The 17,944-nt window shown below is 27.6% G+C and overlaps 1 protein-coding gene across 1 annotated transcript in view; it reads left to right on the forward strand.

The window, feature by feature from the left end:
* LOC112597778 (cGMP-dependent protein kinase, isozyme 2 forms cD4/T1/T3A/T3B) overlaps positions 1–17,944 on the forward strand; it is a gene marked incomplete in the record, with an annotated part of 125,685 nt that overhangs the window by 63,654 nt on the left and 44,087 nt on the right. Inside the window, 1 exon segment of the mRNA XM_025343988.1 lies at positions 10,195–10,361. Within this exon segment, the coding sequence (XP_025199773.1) occupies positions 10,195–10,361 (167 nt within the window).

Below are 17,944 nucleotides of genomic sequence, written 5' to 3' on the forward strand. Positions count from 1 at the left end.
GTGGTCAGGCCTCTCACCCATCACATTATGGCCATTCAGATGTCGGCCGACGATCTGGTCCTGTACGGCAACGGCGGCGGAGGCGGAGGCGGCAGTTGCTGTAACGGCGATCATCACGGCCACGTCGCTGGTTCGTCGTTCAAGGGCCGGCCGACTCGGCAGGCCATTTCGGCCGAGCCGCTCAGGACCACAGATCCGCTGCCCATCGTCAAGGTTCCAAAGTCCTCAAAGTGAGTTTCTTATTGGGCCTGACCTGATTTCGATGTTTTGAGTCCTAAAGCGCGAGGTAAAAAATGCGAACCCTATAACTACACAGTGTAGTTAACAGTTTTGGCGTATCTACGACGTCCATGACCAGAGTTGTTATAAAGCAAACCATGATAACTACAATCTAAAATCTTGGTCGCTCAATCACATCATAATATAACGTTTAAAATTTGTTGATAGAATATAATATTATGATCTAATTATTTTAATACAACTCACTTGTTGTATCATTAAAGTTTAAACGAGACGTAAGTTTAATTTCTATTGAATGTAAAGTCAAGTTATCAAGTCTCTCTTTTGTGTTGATCTTAATCACGTTTTTATCTTTGCCAGTACAGCAAAATGGTCTTTTATTTTATACGCCGAAAATTCTATCGTATTAAAATCATAAATATACTGCACATTCAAAGTTCAAAATTCTAGACCTCCTAATAACGGAAAACATTGGCCGTTGCCTACGTATTGTGTCTGATGGGAACACGTCACTAGTTACGTATTATAATATGTAGCATTATAAATGTTGTGTGTATATATATATATATACACGTATGTGTGTTATGTCATGTAGGTCTACGCAGCTAGTATAGTAACTATAGATAACCGGTAGTGCAGTAATCCCGTATTTTGGTCAGCCTTTTTCGACTTGTCTTTAAGAATTCTTCCGCGTCTTCGCCTATCTCGCCATTCTAATTTTTGCACTCTTGAAAAACATTTTAACAATTTACGTGTATAACATAATAAATATTAATCTGTGTTTTTGCCGGTTTTTCGATACGTCTGTGCACGATCAATCGAAGTTGACGTGTGTTTGAGGGAGAAAAAAATTGTGCTCTCGACAAATTCGTGTTTCTAACAGCCTCGGTTTGTTCGCCCTTCAACCCGATATTATATTAGAATTGAGCTTTGGTAACCATTCCATGTATTATATAGTATTATGTGTGTGTGTGATTGATTCGTTTATGTAATCGATAATACGGAGTTTAATATGAGGTCTCGAAGTGATCGAGCTAATGTGCATATGTCCGTGTCCAAGTCGTATTATATTAAGATAAATTTAATCGAACAATTGTATGCCATGTAAGTACTTGTTGTTTAACAATACATATTTTACGGCATAAAGCATTTATCTTTTTTATTTGCCGAGTTGATTATTATAACACGGTTCGAGTGAATTTTGAAAAAAAGGTTTGAATATAATAATTTAAGTCCGATAGTCCAATGCTCGAATAGTCGACCAATTTTAATCGTCGTTGGACCGTCATTATTTGGATCCAGTCAAATAGTTGATGGTGAGGGTTTATTACAGAATTGTTAGCAGCGGTGATTTGTTACTGTTTAATTGTACACACCACGTGAAAATATAGTTACTGTTCCTATCGTTTTCGATCGATTTGCGGATGTCATTATCCCGAAAACGAATTGAATTGTGCCATGAAATCTCCAGAACGTTTTTTGTTTTTTATATTTTTCGCTCAAGAATCACTAAATTTTCAAAATTATATTAAAATTATACTTAAAAAGTTACCCATTGTTGTCAAATTTTAGAAAATCTTAGTAAAAAAATGCAAGGATTAGTATAACTCAAGTGTAAATTTGAAGTTGTATTCAAGTTATTTTAAAAATCATTTTTACATTGTTATAGATCTATCAGTCGTTTTAAAAGACTAACGCTTTCTAATATTTCTATACTTTCCATATGCATATTACTAGTCAGTATAATTGCTTCTGATAATGTCCTCTGGGACCGCAGTCCTGATACACTCCTATATCGGTCTTAATCTGTACCTATTTATATATTTAGGCAATTATCCAAATTATACTATACCATATTATTGGCTACTGTAAAAAAATAAAAAATAAATAAACACAGAATATAAATGGTTGGAAAACGATTAGCGTAATTTTGTGTGTTTATATTCGTCGAAACAAACAACGGCAGCAGTTCGGAATATACTTAATGGATGCGTGCACTAAACTGTTTTTTGGGATAGATAGAACAAAAATAATTAAATGTGAATGTTTGCAATATATTTGATTTGAATGCGTAGAATTTACGGTGAAACTTAACTATATATATATATATACTTTATATGTATAAGATTCTTTACGCGCAACGAAAGATTTGATAAGATAAATAGATAGATACAAAACCACATGGACAGGAGGTAGACCTTGGCGTGGATCAACGCGTGTAATACGAAGTTGCGTGCGTCTAATTAGTAGCCGTGGAGTTGGACATTTTCATGCCTTATACGTTTAGTATCGGAACAAATTCCTTGGACTGATGTAGGTTGTTATAGCAGTCGATTTGCAAAAAAAAATAAAACCCTCGATCGATGGCTGCAGCCCACACTCACTGATTGCGATAATATATAATAGCTGTAGTTACTGATTATGTACATTATGTTACAACTATGTATAATTATATTATAGGTACTCTCGTTGTCGCGCTGTTGGCCTGTATAATAATATAATATAAGTAATAGTATAGACGTGTATAAAACTTGTAATACAAATTAACATACGATGTTGTTTTTGTATATTATGTCTCTGATGTGTAAAGACGTCGAATATTTTTCATCTTGCACGCTGATTATAGTAATATAACTACAGACGATTTGCATAGCATCCAAGCGTCGTCCATGTATAAAGATTCGAAGTTATGACCTATATATATATATATATATATTATATTATAATATAGTACATTATTATATATTGTAATTTTCAAACAGACGGGCTGTTAGCGGTTCCTTTGTTTGTGATAATATAATATTAAACGTGGTGGATAATTTTTTTACCTATTACGGTTTCAATTATACTTTACTACTACTACAATTAAGATGCACCGCACGCGATACTACAATAGACAATACTTAAACTCTTATGAGTACACAATGCCCGGCAATAATTTCGAATCGATTGAAACTTTCACCATGTTAAGCCACTCATAATAATATATTATAATATATTGTATTAAATATATACATAATACATTTATACACATTACACTTATTACCTTTATGGATTGATACTGTTTAACGATTCTGATCGACGACATAATATTATTATCTTATATCGTTTATTCTTATATTATGATAATATAATACTATTCGCCTAACACTGTGCCTCTCTATAAAACGGGTGTCATGTGTGTTCTTATTATGTATTTATATTATTATTTTTTCGACCCAATGGTCCCTGAACCAAATACTCGAGGTGATTGTAACGCACATACATGCGTCTGTATCGAATTATACACCTACCGTAGCCGCTATATGATAAATATTATATTTGATCAATTTTAAACAAACATCAAATGTTTAATAATCTATATTATAATATTTATTAATGATGATTATAATACGTTCATTTATGCAGATGCATTTTGTATTCTGCAGTAGCTTGTACATTTTCTAGCTTAACATAATATTATGCATTATTCATTACTTTTAACATTTTTGAAGATTCGCGTTTGGGACAGGTACCTTATCATATGTTGGATGTAATCCATTTGGTTCCCGTTTCTTTTCTAAACAGCTCCCATTTTACAAAAAGATCAATTTCCAAACGATTTCCATCAGAAAAGATTTTACAAACAGCTCCGATTTTTTACAACACAAATTTTTTTCCCATATAGATTTAAGATTGTCTCAAAAGAGGTGTAGTTAAAAATGTGTTGGTATTTTTTTATGGTTATATTCTAAGTAAATTATAAACGTTATATAAAAAAATTCATAAATTGCAAATTGAATTTTAGCGTTAAAAAATAGAAAAAATGTAAAAAAAAATGTATGCATATGTAAAAATATAAAACAATGACACATAGAGTAAATTGTTTTGTATAATCCATACATGTTATTTCATTCAATGAAAATTCATCAATAATGTTTTCCATGAGTTCCTGCTTCTTTTTTGATTTAGGTGTATTGATATGAATTTGAGCTTAATTTGTGTATTGGATTGTATTTCGATCAGTTTGTCAACAACCTTAAACATATTTAGATGAGCAACATTGAACGCACTGTTAAATTTACTGTGGAACGATTCACAGTTGTTTGTGGTTAAAAAAAGAGAAAATGAAAACTCAGCCCATATTTCAGGAGGGAAAAGACTATCTAAAATTATATAATTTTCAAAAATATAGTCGAACTCTTTATTTATTTTATCGTCTTTCGGTTTGATAGCCATTAAATCATCTGTGAAACAATCCAAGACTTTTGACGATGGAAGGTAAAGAAGTCCAAATTAATGTGTTAAAGCTCTTCCAATTTTAGAATCTTTATCTCTGAATTTTGACACAAGTTCTACTATTGAATACTCAAAAATTGTTTGAATTTATTGTGGAACGATGTGAAACGATTTTGAAAATTATGAACTACTGTAATTTTATAAAATATGTATGATTGATGTGCTTGAATAAATCGTTATTTTTAATTTTGGTCACTTGTTTTGTACTTCTAAATTTATCATGGAGTATTTTATTTTCAATATAATATAATAAGTATTTGTACTGTACACATGTATATGCAACGACACTGTGGGTTGTGGGCAGTGTGTGAACATGATAATAGTACATAGTTGTTACAATATCAACTATATGTAATATATATAGTAGGATACCCTCGGAAGCCATAATTATTATATTATTGTTTGATAACATGACGCGTTTATACCAATAAACCTATACCTATGAGAATGTATACATATTTGTCTTGTCTTTGCGCGTCACCTTGTAATTTATTACGTCTAACTATATGTTGTTATAACCACGCATATACCACCTATGTGTCGTGGCGATTGACCCATATTATTTGCACATTACATTTCATTATATTTTTGTATAATATAATGTAGGTGTGCAAAACTCCACCGTCGTTCGAAACAATATGTGTTTTTTTTAGCCCAAAATGTATATTATATTATGTATACGGTTCATTCGATTTGATAGTACCTATATATTATAATATGCCTATATAATTATGTTATTTTGATGGATTGTAATAATTGTTTTTTAAATATTTTGTTTTCCCTCAGCAGTTATAAAGAAGTTTAGAGTCTAATATAATATGCATTATGCGTGCAGGAGAAATTAAATTTCGAGGTAAACAAGCCTAGCCAAAATTATAGGAGATCCGAATTTCTAGATTGTAGTTTTTTAAATGCATGCAATGTAGAAATACACATACAATTGGCATACACGTGTCTAAATTAATAATGCAGTTTTTCAATTATGCAATATTATTATATTATTATATATGTTTATACTATATATATTTTTTCATACATGCGTTCTATGCTTGATAAATTCGTTTTTACTCCGCTGTATTATACTCAACTGAACTATTATATAATAATTCCTAATTTTAACCTTATCAAAGATACATAATATAATATTTTAATAATTCAACGATTTTCAGAAAACCATTCAATGCGCTGCACAGTGTTATAGAATATGGAATAATATATTTTTGTTTAAAATTAAATATGTATACATAGTCTATCCACTAATTCGCCGCATTGACATATGGAATTAATAAAATAATAAATTATTATTCAAATCCATCAACATAATGTTGGAAAGTGAATGAATCCTAAATGCAAATAATATTATGTACATAATATAATATAAGTAATATGGACCTAATCAGTTACGGGTTATGTAAGGGAAACAGTAGCATTGTCTAAGTATACATAATACATATTATACACTATCGGCATTTAAAAAGGTTTACTTTACAATAAAATGATTTTAAAGAAAAATACTTAATACGATATTTGTGTGTACATAGTTATATTTTTTTATATTTTTAAGTTTGAACTTATTTTGTTTTCTTAGTTTTCACATTTTTATTTTTATAGATAAACATTGATAATTAATTCGAAAAATGTATTCTAAATTCAATATAAGTATATCATAATATGATACAAGTTCTTCTTATAATATAAAATATAAAAAATTTCTGAATACTAGAAAATAAAATTATTTAAATGCTTTTAAAATAAGCGATCATTATTTGTTTAATTTTTTTTTCAGATTACTAAAACTAAAACGATTTTAAATCGGATATTCAATAATTTTTTGACATTAACCTTGCCATTTTTCACACTTAATATTAACCATATGTCCTTTATACTGTATGTGTAGTTATATAACATGACGTACCTCTATACGTACATTGGTTTTATGAAATGTTTATTATAAATTATACTTATAGTAGTTACTTACAATTTTAAACGAATGTTTCATTCTCTCTCTCTCATTGTATAAATATATTTATTTCTCTATAGATTACTATCTATTATTTTAAGCTACTTACTACAGATGTAGATTGATTAAACATCATTGTTTTATATTTAAAACTCAAGTTATGAAAGTATTGAAAATAAAGTAAGTATTGATGAGAAATACGTGATGTGAAAAAATTATAACTACTTAAAATCTAACCTTGGGAGGTCTAAATCCATGTAAAACCGTCAATAGATTGACCTTCTTTCCTCTTGTGTATTTGAGTATTTCTTATGTTTTTATAATTGTAACCCGAGAAAATATAAAAGTAAATTATTTATTCGGTATCCTTGCTCACACATCACTGATTATAGATATCATTTTTTTTTAAATATGTTCATGATATCTCCAATTATTTGGTGAATTATTATTTTGATTATTTTTGTATACATATATGTTTTTTTTTTTTTTTAAAGCCTTCCAATCATAAAAATATAATCACGGATCAAGTATGAACAATAGATAATTATTAATTGACATATACAATATTAAGGTTATAATTAAAAATGTTTATCACCTAATAGTAAATATTTGTACTTAATAACATTCAAGTTTTTAATTATTGCAAAATATATCGTCAACTTAGTAGGTACATAGAAAATAATACATCATTAATACTCCAACGAAATTGAAATTAAATAATATAGTTATTATAGATTATAATATATGATGTCTTATTAGTTATTACTTAATATAAATAATTATAGTGGATAGGAATTTCAATTAAGTACAATGAAAAATTAAAATAAGACCATATTTTTCTGAATTTGGATTTTAAAATCCTACGCAATTATAAGTTCAAAGGACTTGAAAATATAATTGTGTGTATTTATCTTGGTTCTTTGCCATTACTCAGTGATCATTCGTTAGTGTTATTATAACACTTGGTTCCAAATAAAATAATGTTTTAATTAAAAGGATTTTATTTTTAAAAAATTTCAAATGTTAAAATTTATGAAATTCATAATAATAAATTGCAATGCATTTATCGTAGATGTTAATATTTTATGTTACTGTATTCACTTTATTTAATCTATCTTAATTTAATTTAATATATTATAAGTACAGGTAATAATACTAAAAAACCATTTGAAATAAAATAAATAATTTTTTCTATTGTAATATAATTGTTAATATTTATTTATATGCGAACTGTTTTCTTTATTATTTTTATCTAGTTTGTTATGATATTTAATTATATATATTTCGTACTTGAGTGATATTGTGTCTAATATGATTTAATGAGTATATTAGTTTATAATAATATAATTTAGGTACTCTATTTTAAAAGTTGACCGATTTAGGTTAGTTAAAAATATTATACAATTTATTAAAAATTAACAGTTTAAAAAATAAATTTATGAATATTTATCTATATATGTAAAAATGTTAAAAAGCGTATGTTTAATTAACGTTTTTAATGTATATATTCAAGTGTGAGTTAAGACGATATGGACATATACCAACATTTTGTGTGATTCACTCATTGTAGTCCCATCTTTTTCACTCTGTTAATCTAACTGTTATAATATACTTACAAGCTTATAAAAGTTATAACTAATTGACTATATGTTTAAAATCCGATTTTTACTATTAAAATTCTAAGAAAAAATGTTTTGTTGTGCATTAATAAACTGAAAATTGTTCATGTCATACTTGTCATTCTAAAACGTATAATTACTATAAACATTGAAAAAGATTTTATTAAAAAATAGTTAACATGATATTTTTTTATAATGTTATACTTTTTTAAAATGTGATTGTTTACTGTTAGAATAATCAACTTGTTTGATATCACTTAAGCACATTCCGCAACATTCGCATCAAATATAATTTTTTCTGTGACTGTCCTCTATATTTTAATTTTCTGTTCTATTTATTATATTTTTGTTTATATTTTATTAGGCTTTGAGTCAAATTTATATAAAATTGATGTAAAGATAAAAGAACTAACTATTTGATGTTAGATTGTATAAAAAATATATTTTTATATATTCCTCTTGGTAAACATGACGTAAAATTTGAATACATGTATTTTAAAATCTTTAAATTTTAAAATAATATATTTAATGAAATAATTGAACATCATAATAGATTTAAAAATGTTGGTTTGTACCTTACCTATTACCATTTATTTTATGTATATACAAAATACACAATTGTAAGATATTATAATTTTGTAAAAACACTAAATTATGATCCTTTATCTTCAAAAGTATGTACATTTATATACAACTTAATATTTAAATCATGGTTTTATACATAAATTGTATTTTATTTTTTCCGGAAACTGTAAAGCATATTATTATATATTATATTATTATTACGAGTATAATCTAATGTTACAGTTTATAGAGCTTTATGTTGGAAAAAATAATCAAATGAATAATGAATGTAAACTAAAAAATAAAATAGAGTAATTGTGATAAGTATTTATTATTAGGTTTTATACAAGTTATAAAAATATTATATAATGAGAAAACAGTTATTGTTATTTGAAATTGTTAGACTAAGATTTTATTCAATTGGAGTATCGAACGATAACTCACAACGATAATTTTATTATTATTTATTATATTATATAAATTCAGTTTCATACATTATAATAATATCTAATAAATATATACGTATATTATGTTTATTGTCACACACATGACATATACGGATAATAAACCAGTAGGTATAAGGCGAAGATAAAATAATAAAATACAGTTTTACAGTGATTATTGATTACCTGTGGTATGAGTGGTATGACATATAACACCATTAATAATGCCTTATTATTACTGGCACGGATACAATTTGTTCGTTACGTTTGTCTTATATATTGTTGACGTCTAAAATTTTATATTTACTACTGTGCCAAATTAAAAATTTGGGCCAAAGACGGATTTTGTCAAGATTATTTTATTTTATGTATGCATATTTAGTTCATTGAACACCATAAATTTGCTCTATTTTTTTATTAGTATAATACAATATATATTATTTCTTTATTATATTATAGTATATCACATAAAAAGCTTCTTAATAAACATAATATATGCATGTAAAATATGAAAATAATGGTTTTGTATTTATTATTAATAAGTAGGGTGGCAAAAAAAAGTAAATGTAACAAGTCTCTAATAATAAAATATTTATTCATAAATTATTGGTTTAACATGGTTTGTGGATATTTTTCCGTTTAATGTACTTATTTAATATTTCTAATGTATATTGTTCAACTTATCTGTCTTAATATATTATAGTCAAAACCATCTTAAACGAATTTTGGTTTTAATTTAGTTGAAATTATTGTTAAAATAGTCATCATCGTGTAAATAAAATTCATTTCAATGATATGTGTAAGTAATATTTTAATTGAGTTCGATATCGCATTTGGAAAATATTATCTAAATTTTTATATTTACATTTTACAGTTACCGTATTTGTTAATAAAAACAATAAATATTAATAACAGCTAATTTGTATAATAATACTAAACCATACAAATACTAAATTTATATTTATTTTATTATTTATACTAAATTTAAAATGTGTACGAAATATTTTAGTATTACATTTTTTCTAAGTAATAAATTATATTAATTAAACATTATATATAATACAATATTAAAATGAAAATTACTTTTTAGGTCTAGAGAATTGATCAAAGGAGCTATTTTGGATAATGATTTCATGAAAAATTTAGAATCAACACAGATTAGAGAGATAGTGGACTGTATGTATCCCGTCGAGTATGCCTCCGACAGCATTATTATCAAGGAAGGAGATGTGGGCAGCATTGTTTATGTTATGGAAGGTAAGTTATTTTTAATCTAATACTATGGAAATATAATTATACGTACAAATCCTATGATACTATCAGTGGCTTGTCCAGAAATTTTCAATGAGAGGGGATACATTTTATAAGTAATCATACATTACGGCCAATTGCAGGCGCAGAACCAAAGATGCAAATACCGCGTCTTTATAGGATTAAAGTGTTAAAGTAGTTTATAACCATTATCTAAGATATAAGTTATATTATAATTTATGTCATATTACTTATAATTGTATAATATGTAGATGGATACATTTTATATCTCAATCTATGCGATATACATATATAAATTATAATCGTTGTGGTAGGTTTCACTGCTGCATAAAGGAGTTACAATCTAGGCATCGACCTAGTCCGATGATCCGAACGGATGTTGATATTGATAAACGCCGCATCTAGATGTTTTGAGTAAAAAGTATTTTGCGTATTAATATGATTTGTTCGAGCAACTGTCGATGAGTGATTTTTGTACGTGCTATATAAAGTTAATACTAAACGTATAAATAGTAGTACAAAACATAATATTACAGTATAGATGGCGTAAATTTTATTCGTAAACAATTCAATTTTTATTTTGAAAATCTTAGTTTTTTCTAAGATAGGACCAGAAATAAGTATATATTGCCACTTCGTGTGAATTTTATTTTACGGAAAAAGTAAAGTCTTGCAAATATGTAAACTAAGTTTGCATGTTCACTGGAAGGCAGGTATTCTTTTTACACACAAAAGTTAATTTTACTGGGGGTTGTTACTGGACACGCCACTGTTAAGTATTCGAATGCTACTATAGTTTAATTATATGAATTTACAAAATATAATGTATAGTCAGTTATTTGTGCGTACAATCGGGCGTTTATAGCTTAGTAAATAATAGATATGTATCTAAGAATTAAGAATTAAGAATGTCAAATAGTAGGTAGGTACAACATATTTATCTAGAGTAGGTATATAAACGAAACATTTTTTTTTTCTACGCTTAATATTTAGTGTTTACGTGGTGCTTATTGCCGGTTATTGATTTCTTTTTTGATGGAACAAAACGATGTGGTTTTTTTGTTTTTGAAAATAACTAAATTTTAACATTAATGACTAATGAGTATGTTATTTTTGAACAATAGATAAAAATGGACATTAAAAAAAATTTAAATCATAATTGTTAAAGAGATTTGTTGGTTTTTATACGTTCGTATGTATTTTGGAAAAAGTGGATATTTTTTTTATTTACTAACCAAATGTTGAAAGTTATCATTTATAATAATATATAACAATATGCAAAAAAAAAAAAAAAAATCATACAAAAACCGATTTTAACCGATTGTATAATTTATCATCTATATTCTACAACGATATTCTATAACATATGGATATCCATGTTACTCGATAACATCTTAATTAAACTTTAGTTTTTAGTTTTATACTTATGTAACGTTTAAAAGAGTATATAATAATTTAATAACGTTCTGCTATTATATTTCAATGCAATTTCATCACCACAGCTACTAAAATAATGTAAATATACATTTTATTGTGTATGGGTATTATTATAATAAAGTTTATACCAATTTTCTATGATCAATATTATGAATAAATCATTGTATTCTATGACTGTAATCGTCATTGGTGTTGTACAGTGTTAAAATACGAGTAAAACAATATTAATATATTATTATTTATTATCATGCAATAAAATAAAATACGCTGCTGCAAACTCGATGTGGCAACTCAACGTACACGCGTGTCGGTATTTGGCATGTCTGAGCGCGTTCGGTGCACGTTGTCATTGTGGACTATATTAATATTATTATTGTATTATGCCTATGCCTGTTTAATATTTATACTGAGTATTTATAACTTTGTTAGTCGTCGTGCATACCTATATTTGCTTACTATACTCTATCTCGCTTATGTTTTAATACTTACTTAATTATTTTATTTTGAATATTTGACGAAAATCGGTAATTCTAATTTCAAAATATTTACATGAATCGCTGCAGGCTATATCATATTGGTCATATTAGTCGTATTTGGTGTTTTTGAGGAACTCGAAAACAAATATATTATTTTTTTTTTCTGATTATTATTTAGAACAAATATTATTATGAGGGCAAAATCATAGCAGTAAGATACATCGTTGTATTCTGTAATTATGTACCCTTAATACTGTATTCTCTTAAACTACTGATTAAGTGTGAAATTGAAACTACAGTGCATATTTTGTGCTCTTTGTTCTCTTGGAAATATTTGTACTAGAGAAATTTGTTCTTTTTTTGTCAACTGATGTATTCACATGCGATGGCTGATGATTGACGTGAAACGAGAGAGCATACAATTATGGACATATATATTATTATGACCATCGTCGTTACTTAATGTATATATTATAACGGTATGAACGTTCTGATTTCGCGAGGACATGATGTTTCACCGCCAAGAATAAAATATTGTCTGTATGCGACCAATCTACGCATTGAGCGTACTGCTTGCGAGGTTCGATATGTTTTAGAAATAGTAATTTTTTCAATTTTAACACCTCATACATGTTTAACTCGTTGACACCAATTATATTGGTACCTAATATACGAAATGAAAACCGCGTCTCGACATTAATAACAATTTATTATTATAATATTATATAGACACAATCATTAAACGTCAATAAAATATGTACAGAACGACGTCGGACGTTGAAAGGGTTTTACTATATTTTTGATAGTAATTTTCTACTCATTTTTTCGATTATTTTCAGAATACTAAAAATCGTATTATTATTATATAAATTGCGGAGAATTATTTTGTAGTACACATCTTCAACACTCAAAAATAGTCTAATGTATTATTATCTGTCATAATAAAATTATTTATTTTGTGGTCATACCAGGACAGACCTACATACCTAAGTATCTCTAAAAGCTGCACGGTGAATAATTTATATTTTTATACAAAATAAATTGTTGTAAATTACAAGTTTATGAAAATTTACGCGTTTAACAATAATTATCTTTATTTTTATCTTAATCCCGACACATTCATAACATTTTTAAAATGTAATGGTAGCCGATGGTTAGTCATTACTTAATTGTAATAATATATTGTCTTTATTATTGAATACCTATACTAAATTTTAACTCGTTTATTTGTTTACATCTTACGTTTAATTAATTACCTACAAATATTAATTTTTCTCCGATGACAATTATTTTCGCTTTTGTTTTGTTGTATTTGTAAAATAATTGAGTGGGTGCGAACTACAGGCATCACTAGTGTTCTAAATTATTTAAGGTCTGTAAATGAGATACATTTCAAACTGAATTAAACAAGAGATAAATTATAATTTCATTCTCAGACGATTAAAATGATAGTAAAATTTATATTTATTTCTTTGTGTTCTCGACAAGCTTGTGATTAATTCAAGTTTTTTTAGATTATTTTATTCAATTTAAAATTATTCTTAAAATATTAATTTACCTAAAATTATAAAAAAAAAATATGATATATTAAAATAAACTACCGCCAAAATATTAACAATTTTGATTTTTGACATTACTACTATATTTAGGTAAGACTGGAAAGAAGGAGTAAGATATATTTTTTGATTGTTTTAAAATGTATTCAGTTTATCATTGCTAATTTAAAATACCTATACATATAAACTACAGAAATATATTTTTACAGAGAATGTACTTATGTTTTATTTTATACTATTATGTAAAGGAAATTAGTCATCATATAAAAACAATCGATGAAATGTACTATACGGTTCTCAATTTTCCATCATTCTATAATGTGCATTCATATGATGCAATTTAAAAAAATAGCAATTATTTCTTGCTAGAAAAATATAAAATATACTAACGTATTTTTAGCAAAAAAATATATTAATTTAAAATAAATCAGCTTATAACCAGTTTATATGCCATCAACTAGTGCAAAATACTCGTACCTCATGGTTCATCATTCATTTCAAAATTTCGCTATTTATAATAAATATTAAATTAAAAAAGTTAGACAAGTAGGTATTGCTTTACTAGACATTAGGTATCGAATAGAACTCGTTAATATTAAATCATTTTTAAAGACATCATAAAATTTAAATTTAATGATAACCCATTGTATACGATGAAAAACAATTCTGAGCAAAGACTGTCTACATTTTGGTAACTATGGTTAATAATAGTATTGAATTTGCGTAAACATTTTCGTTTTTCCTTAATTTTTTGTTTGTTTTTTCCGATAAAAAAAAAAAAAGTTCTGGATATTTTTTATTTCAACCTCTAAAATATAAATTAAAATTATACTTAAAAAGTAATATTATGAGTTTTATTTGTATGAAATAATATTAATTTGAAATTGAATGTCAGGAAAAAATATGATTAACTTTTATCAAGAATTTATAATTATAACCATCCAGTATTTCATCGTTATTACTCATCAGCCATCAAGTTCATTTACAGAATACATTATAGGAGTGTATATATTTGTAATTTATCATAATGTCTGGTTATTAATTTTTATAGGTAACTTAAAACTAAAAATTCTTTTATATTACTTCTCATAGTAATTATAAACTATTTAATTTGTTGTACACTAATCTTTTTTTAAAATTTGAACTTATTATTTTATAAAATTCTAGAAGCATTGTATGCAATATAAAAAAAATGCATAATAATTACATTCATATTATATACCTATAGAAACTTAATGTAAATATATTGATAATTTTGTATTGTTTAGATTTAGACGATTTAGTACATATTATGCTTACTAATGTATTTAAATTCAAATATTAGTAATTAATTTAATTATTGATGATCCGTAATCCATACATTCTAAATATATATGGTATATAATATATATATAGTAATTTTACGTTGATATTTCAACTTCCTATTTATGGTTATTTTATTTTATTGGTGTTATAAACTTATTTTATTTCTATTTGAAAATTGAATTTAAAGTCCATATTTTTTTGTTGTATTAATAATTTGTTCTTTTGTTGAATTGTACACATACAATATAATGTTAAAATACATTTTAAAAAATAATATTGAACCTGGTAGGTATTATAATATTTTAATTAAAAGCACTTTCATTAAAATAAAACATACTTACAATTATTATACAGTTCTTCAGAATTATCTCTAGTTTTTTTTTAGCATGGATACAAATAAATTAATAATTAATATTTATTATTTGGTAAAATTTATTAATAACTATCTAGTTTACCGTTATTGTATGATTCATGTTGATAATATACATAAAACATTTTAATCTGGGTATTTGAATATGATAAATTATAGGTATATTCAATCATGTTATTTTTGGTATTTGACTTACTGGTCTTTTAATTTGGTTTCTTAACCAGCTCATTCAAAATATGAAATCTTATATTTTAAATATTAAGGAAACCGCAATAATTTAATTTAACCTTATTAGCAAATAAAATTTTTCTATTCTTTCGTTTAAAACTTTTTATGACGATTTACAGTAAAATTACATATTTTTACATTATCAACATGAGTTTAGAACATCGTTTATAAAAATAAATTGCAACCAATCGCTTTCATGTCTAACAAAATCTTGACTATCATAAACAATTTTAAACTTATAAGTCTTTCTCAATTAGAGGACTTATTGAAGATTGATTTAAGAAGAAGTTTATTTTCATCAAAATATTTTACAGAAGTTTGGTTTTAAAATAGCATTGCAAAGTACTAATAATACAACCGTATGGGCAAATGGTTACTTTAAGACATATTATATTAAGTCTGATATTAAAATTCGATATAAAAAGAAAATTTATATATATTTTATGGTCAATATGTCAATTTACACGAGCGCTAAATGTACAGCATTTTAGTCATTCCTCACTTAATCTAACTAAATATCAATGATCTTTTTTCATACTATATATTTATTACAAACATTTTTAGTTTATATGTAAAATATAAGTCTTAAATTAATTTTATAATTGAGAAAGTTATTAGAACAATATTGTACTTGGTATTTAATGTGTGTCTCATTATCATGTAAATTCTATTGATACGCTCTACTTAATAATATTAATTTTGGAAACGTGTGGAAATAGACTATAGTAAACATTAGATTCGGCTATGTGTAATTTTATTATGATTGTGATACAAGTGTGTACCTACATATTTATCACGCGAAAATTTGAGTACAAAATAATTATACTGAATACCTAAATGCACAATAATTAATATTGATATTGGCCACAACCAAAAAACTCACTACATACAAGAACAATACGGATACACAAATTATTATTTTTTTTAAATTTTATCAAATATTTTAGAACAATCATTATATCTTGTAAAGTCGTGACACATAATGTTACATTGTGATATAGTGCATAATACTATGTCTTTACCGCGATGATAAGTTATTCACATTTTGGCCAATATTCAAAGCAGATAAACCCAAGTAATATAGGCAATTAATAATGGACGAACAATAATAATTATTGACGAACACCATCAAACTATCTTAGTATTTGATCTTGTTTTAGACAAACGATTCGTAATTTGCACTATTATTTATTATATTATAATTTTTGCTTGTGCACGTTACTCGTATCATGCCAATTATTATTGTTTTCACAATCATAATCGCACTCGCATACCCGAGTCCCAAGGTTGGCTGTTGCTCTGAAGTGAAAAAAAATAAGCCTAACGCGTGCGTGTCATAATAATATATTGTTGTACGCTAAGGTACCGGCACGGTTGATCGAAAAAAATCTAAAAGTCGATGGCGAATGTTTTGTAGCGCCGTCGGACGCTGGAGAAACGGACGTCGTACCGACCGATCCAATCACTACTGTTCCAAAAATTATAAATCAAATCGTCACCCCCCCCTTTCGGTACGTGAAAAAAACCTAGAGAAACAAAAAAACGAAAACCCGTCACCGCCGTCGCCGCCGCTTTCTTCTCGGCGTGTAAAAATAGTAAACGGCTCCGCGGCCCCGTCTCTCCTCGTCGTCGTTATACCGTACACGACTACAGAGCGTTCGCGGCGTCTCGCGAACGCACAACCGAGTATGTGTCGCGAGCGGCGAACCGTAGACAAGCAGCAGCAGCAGCTGTTGCCCCTGCCCCTGCCCCTGCTCCAGCCGTTGTCTCGGGCGGTATCACGTCGTCGTCGACGGCAGCGTGGCGGCGAGGATGGCGACGAGGACGAAGATAACGAGGATTACGTCAAACCGTCGTCAACAACCTCGAAGAAACACAATCAAGCAATATCGACGACGACGGCGACGATTACGAACACGACCACGACGTCGTCATCTCCAAAGAACCGGCGCCGTCCGACGACATGAATTCGTACGAGGCGTTGGGCGAGTGCCGACTGAAATGGTGTTCCTCGCGACAGAGCGTCGAAGACGACGAAAGACCACGCGCGAAAGCGGTGGCCGAGGCAGAGCGCAGGTCGTCCGCAGGAACCCGTCGGAAAAGCGGCAGGCGTGCAGCAGCGACAGCACGGGCAGCAGCCAAGAAGAACAGGACGCGGCGGCGTGGGCGGCCGCGTCGGCCCGTCGGCCAAAGGCC

This window comes from Melanaphis sacchari, unplaced genomic scaffold (assembly GCF_002803265.2).
Source record: "Melanaphis sacchari strain LSU unplaced genomic scaffold, SCAv2.0 Contig43_pilon_pilon, whole genome shotgun sequence".
NCBI classification, from domain to species: Eukaryota; Metazoa; Arthropoda; class Insecta; order Hemiptera; family Aphididae; genus Melanaphis; species Melanaphis sacchari.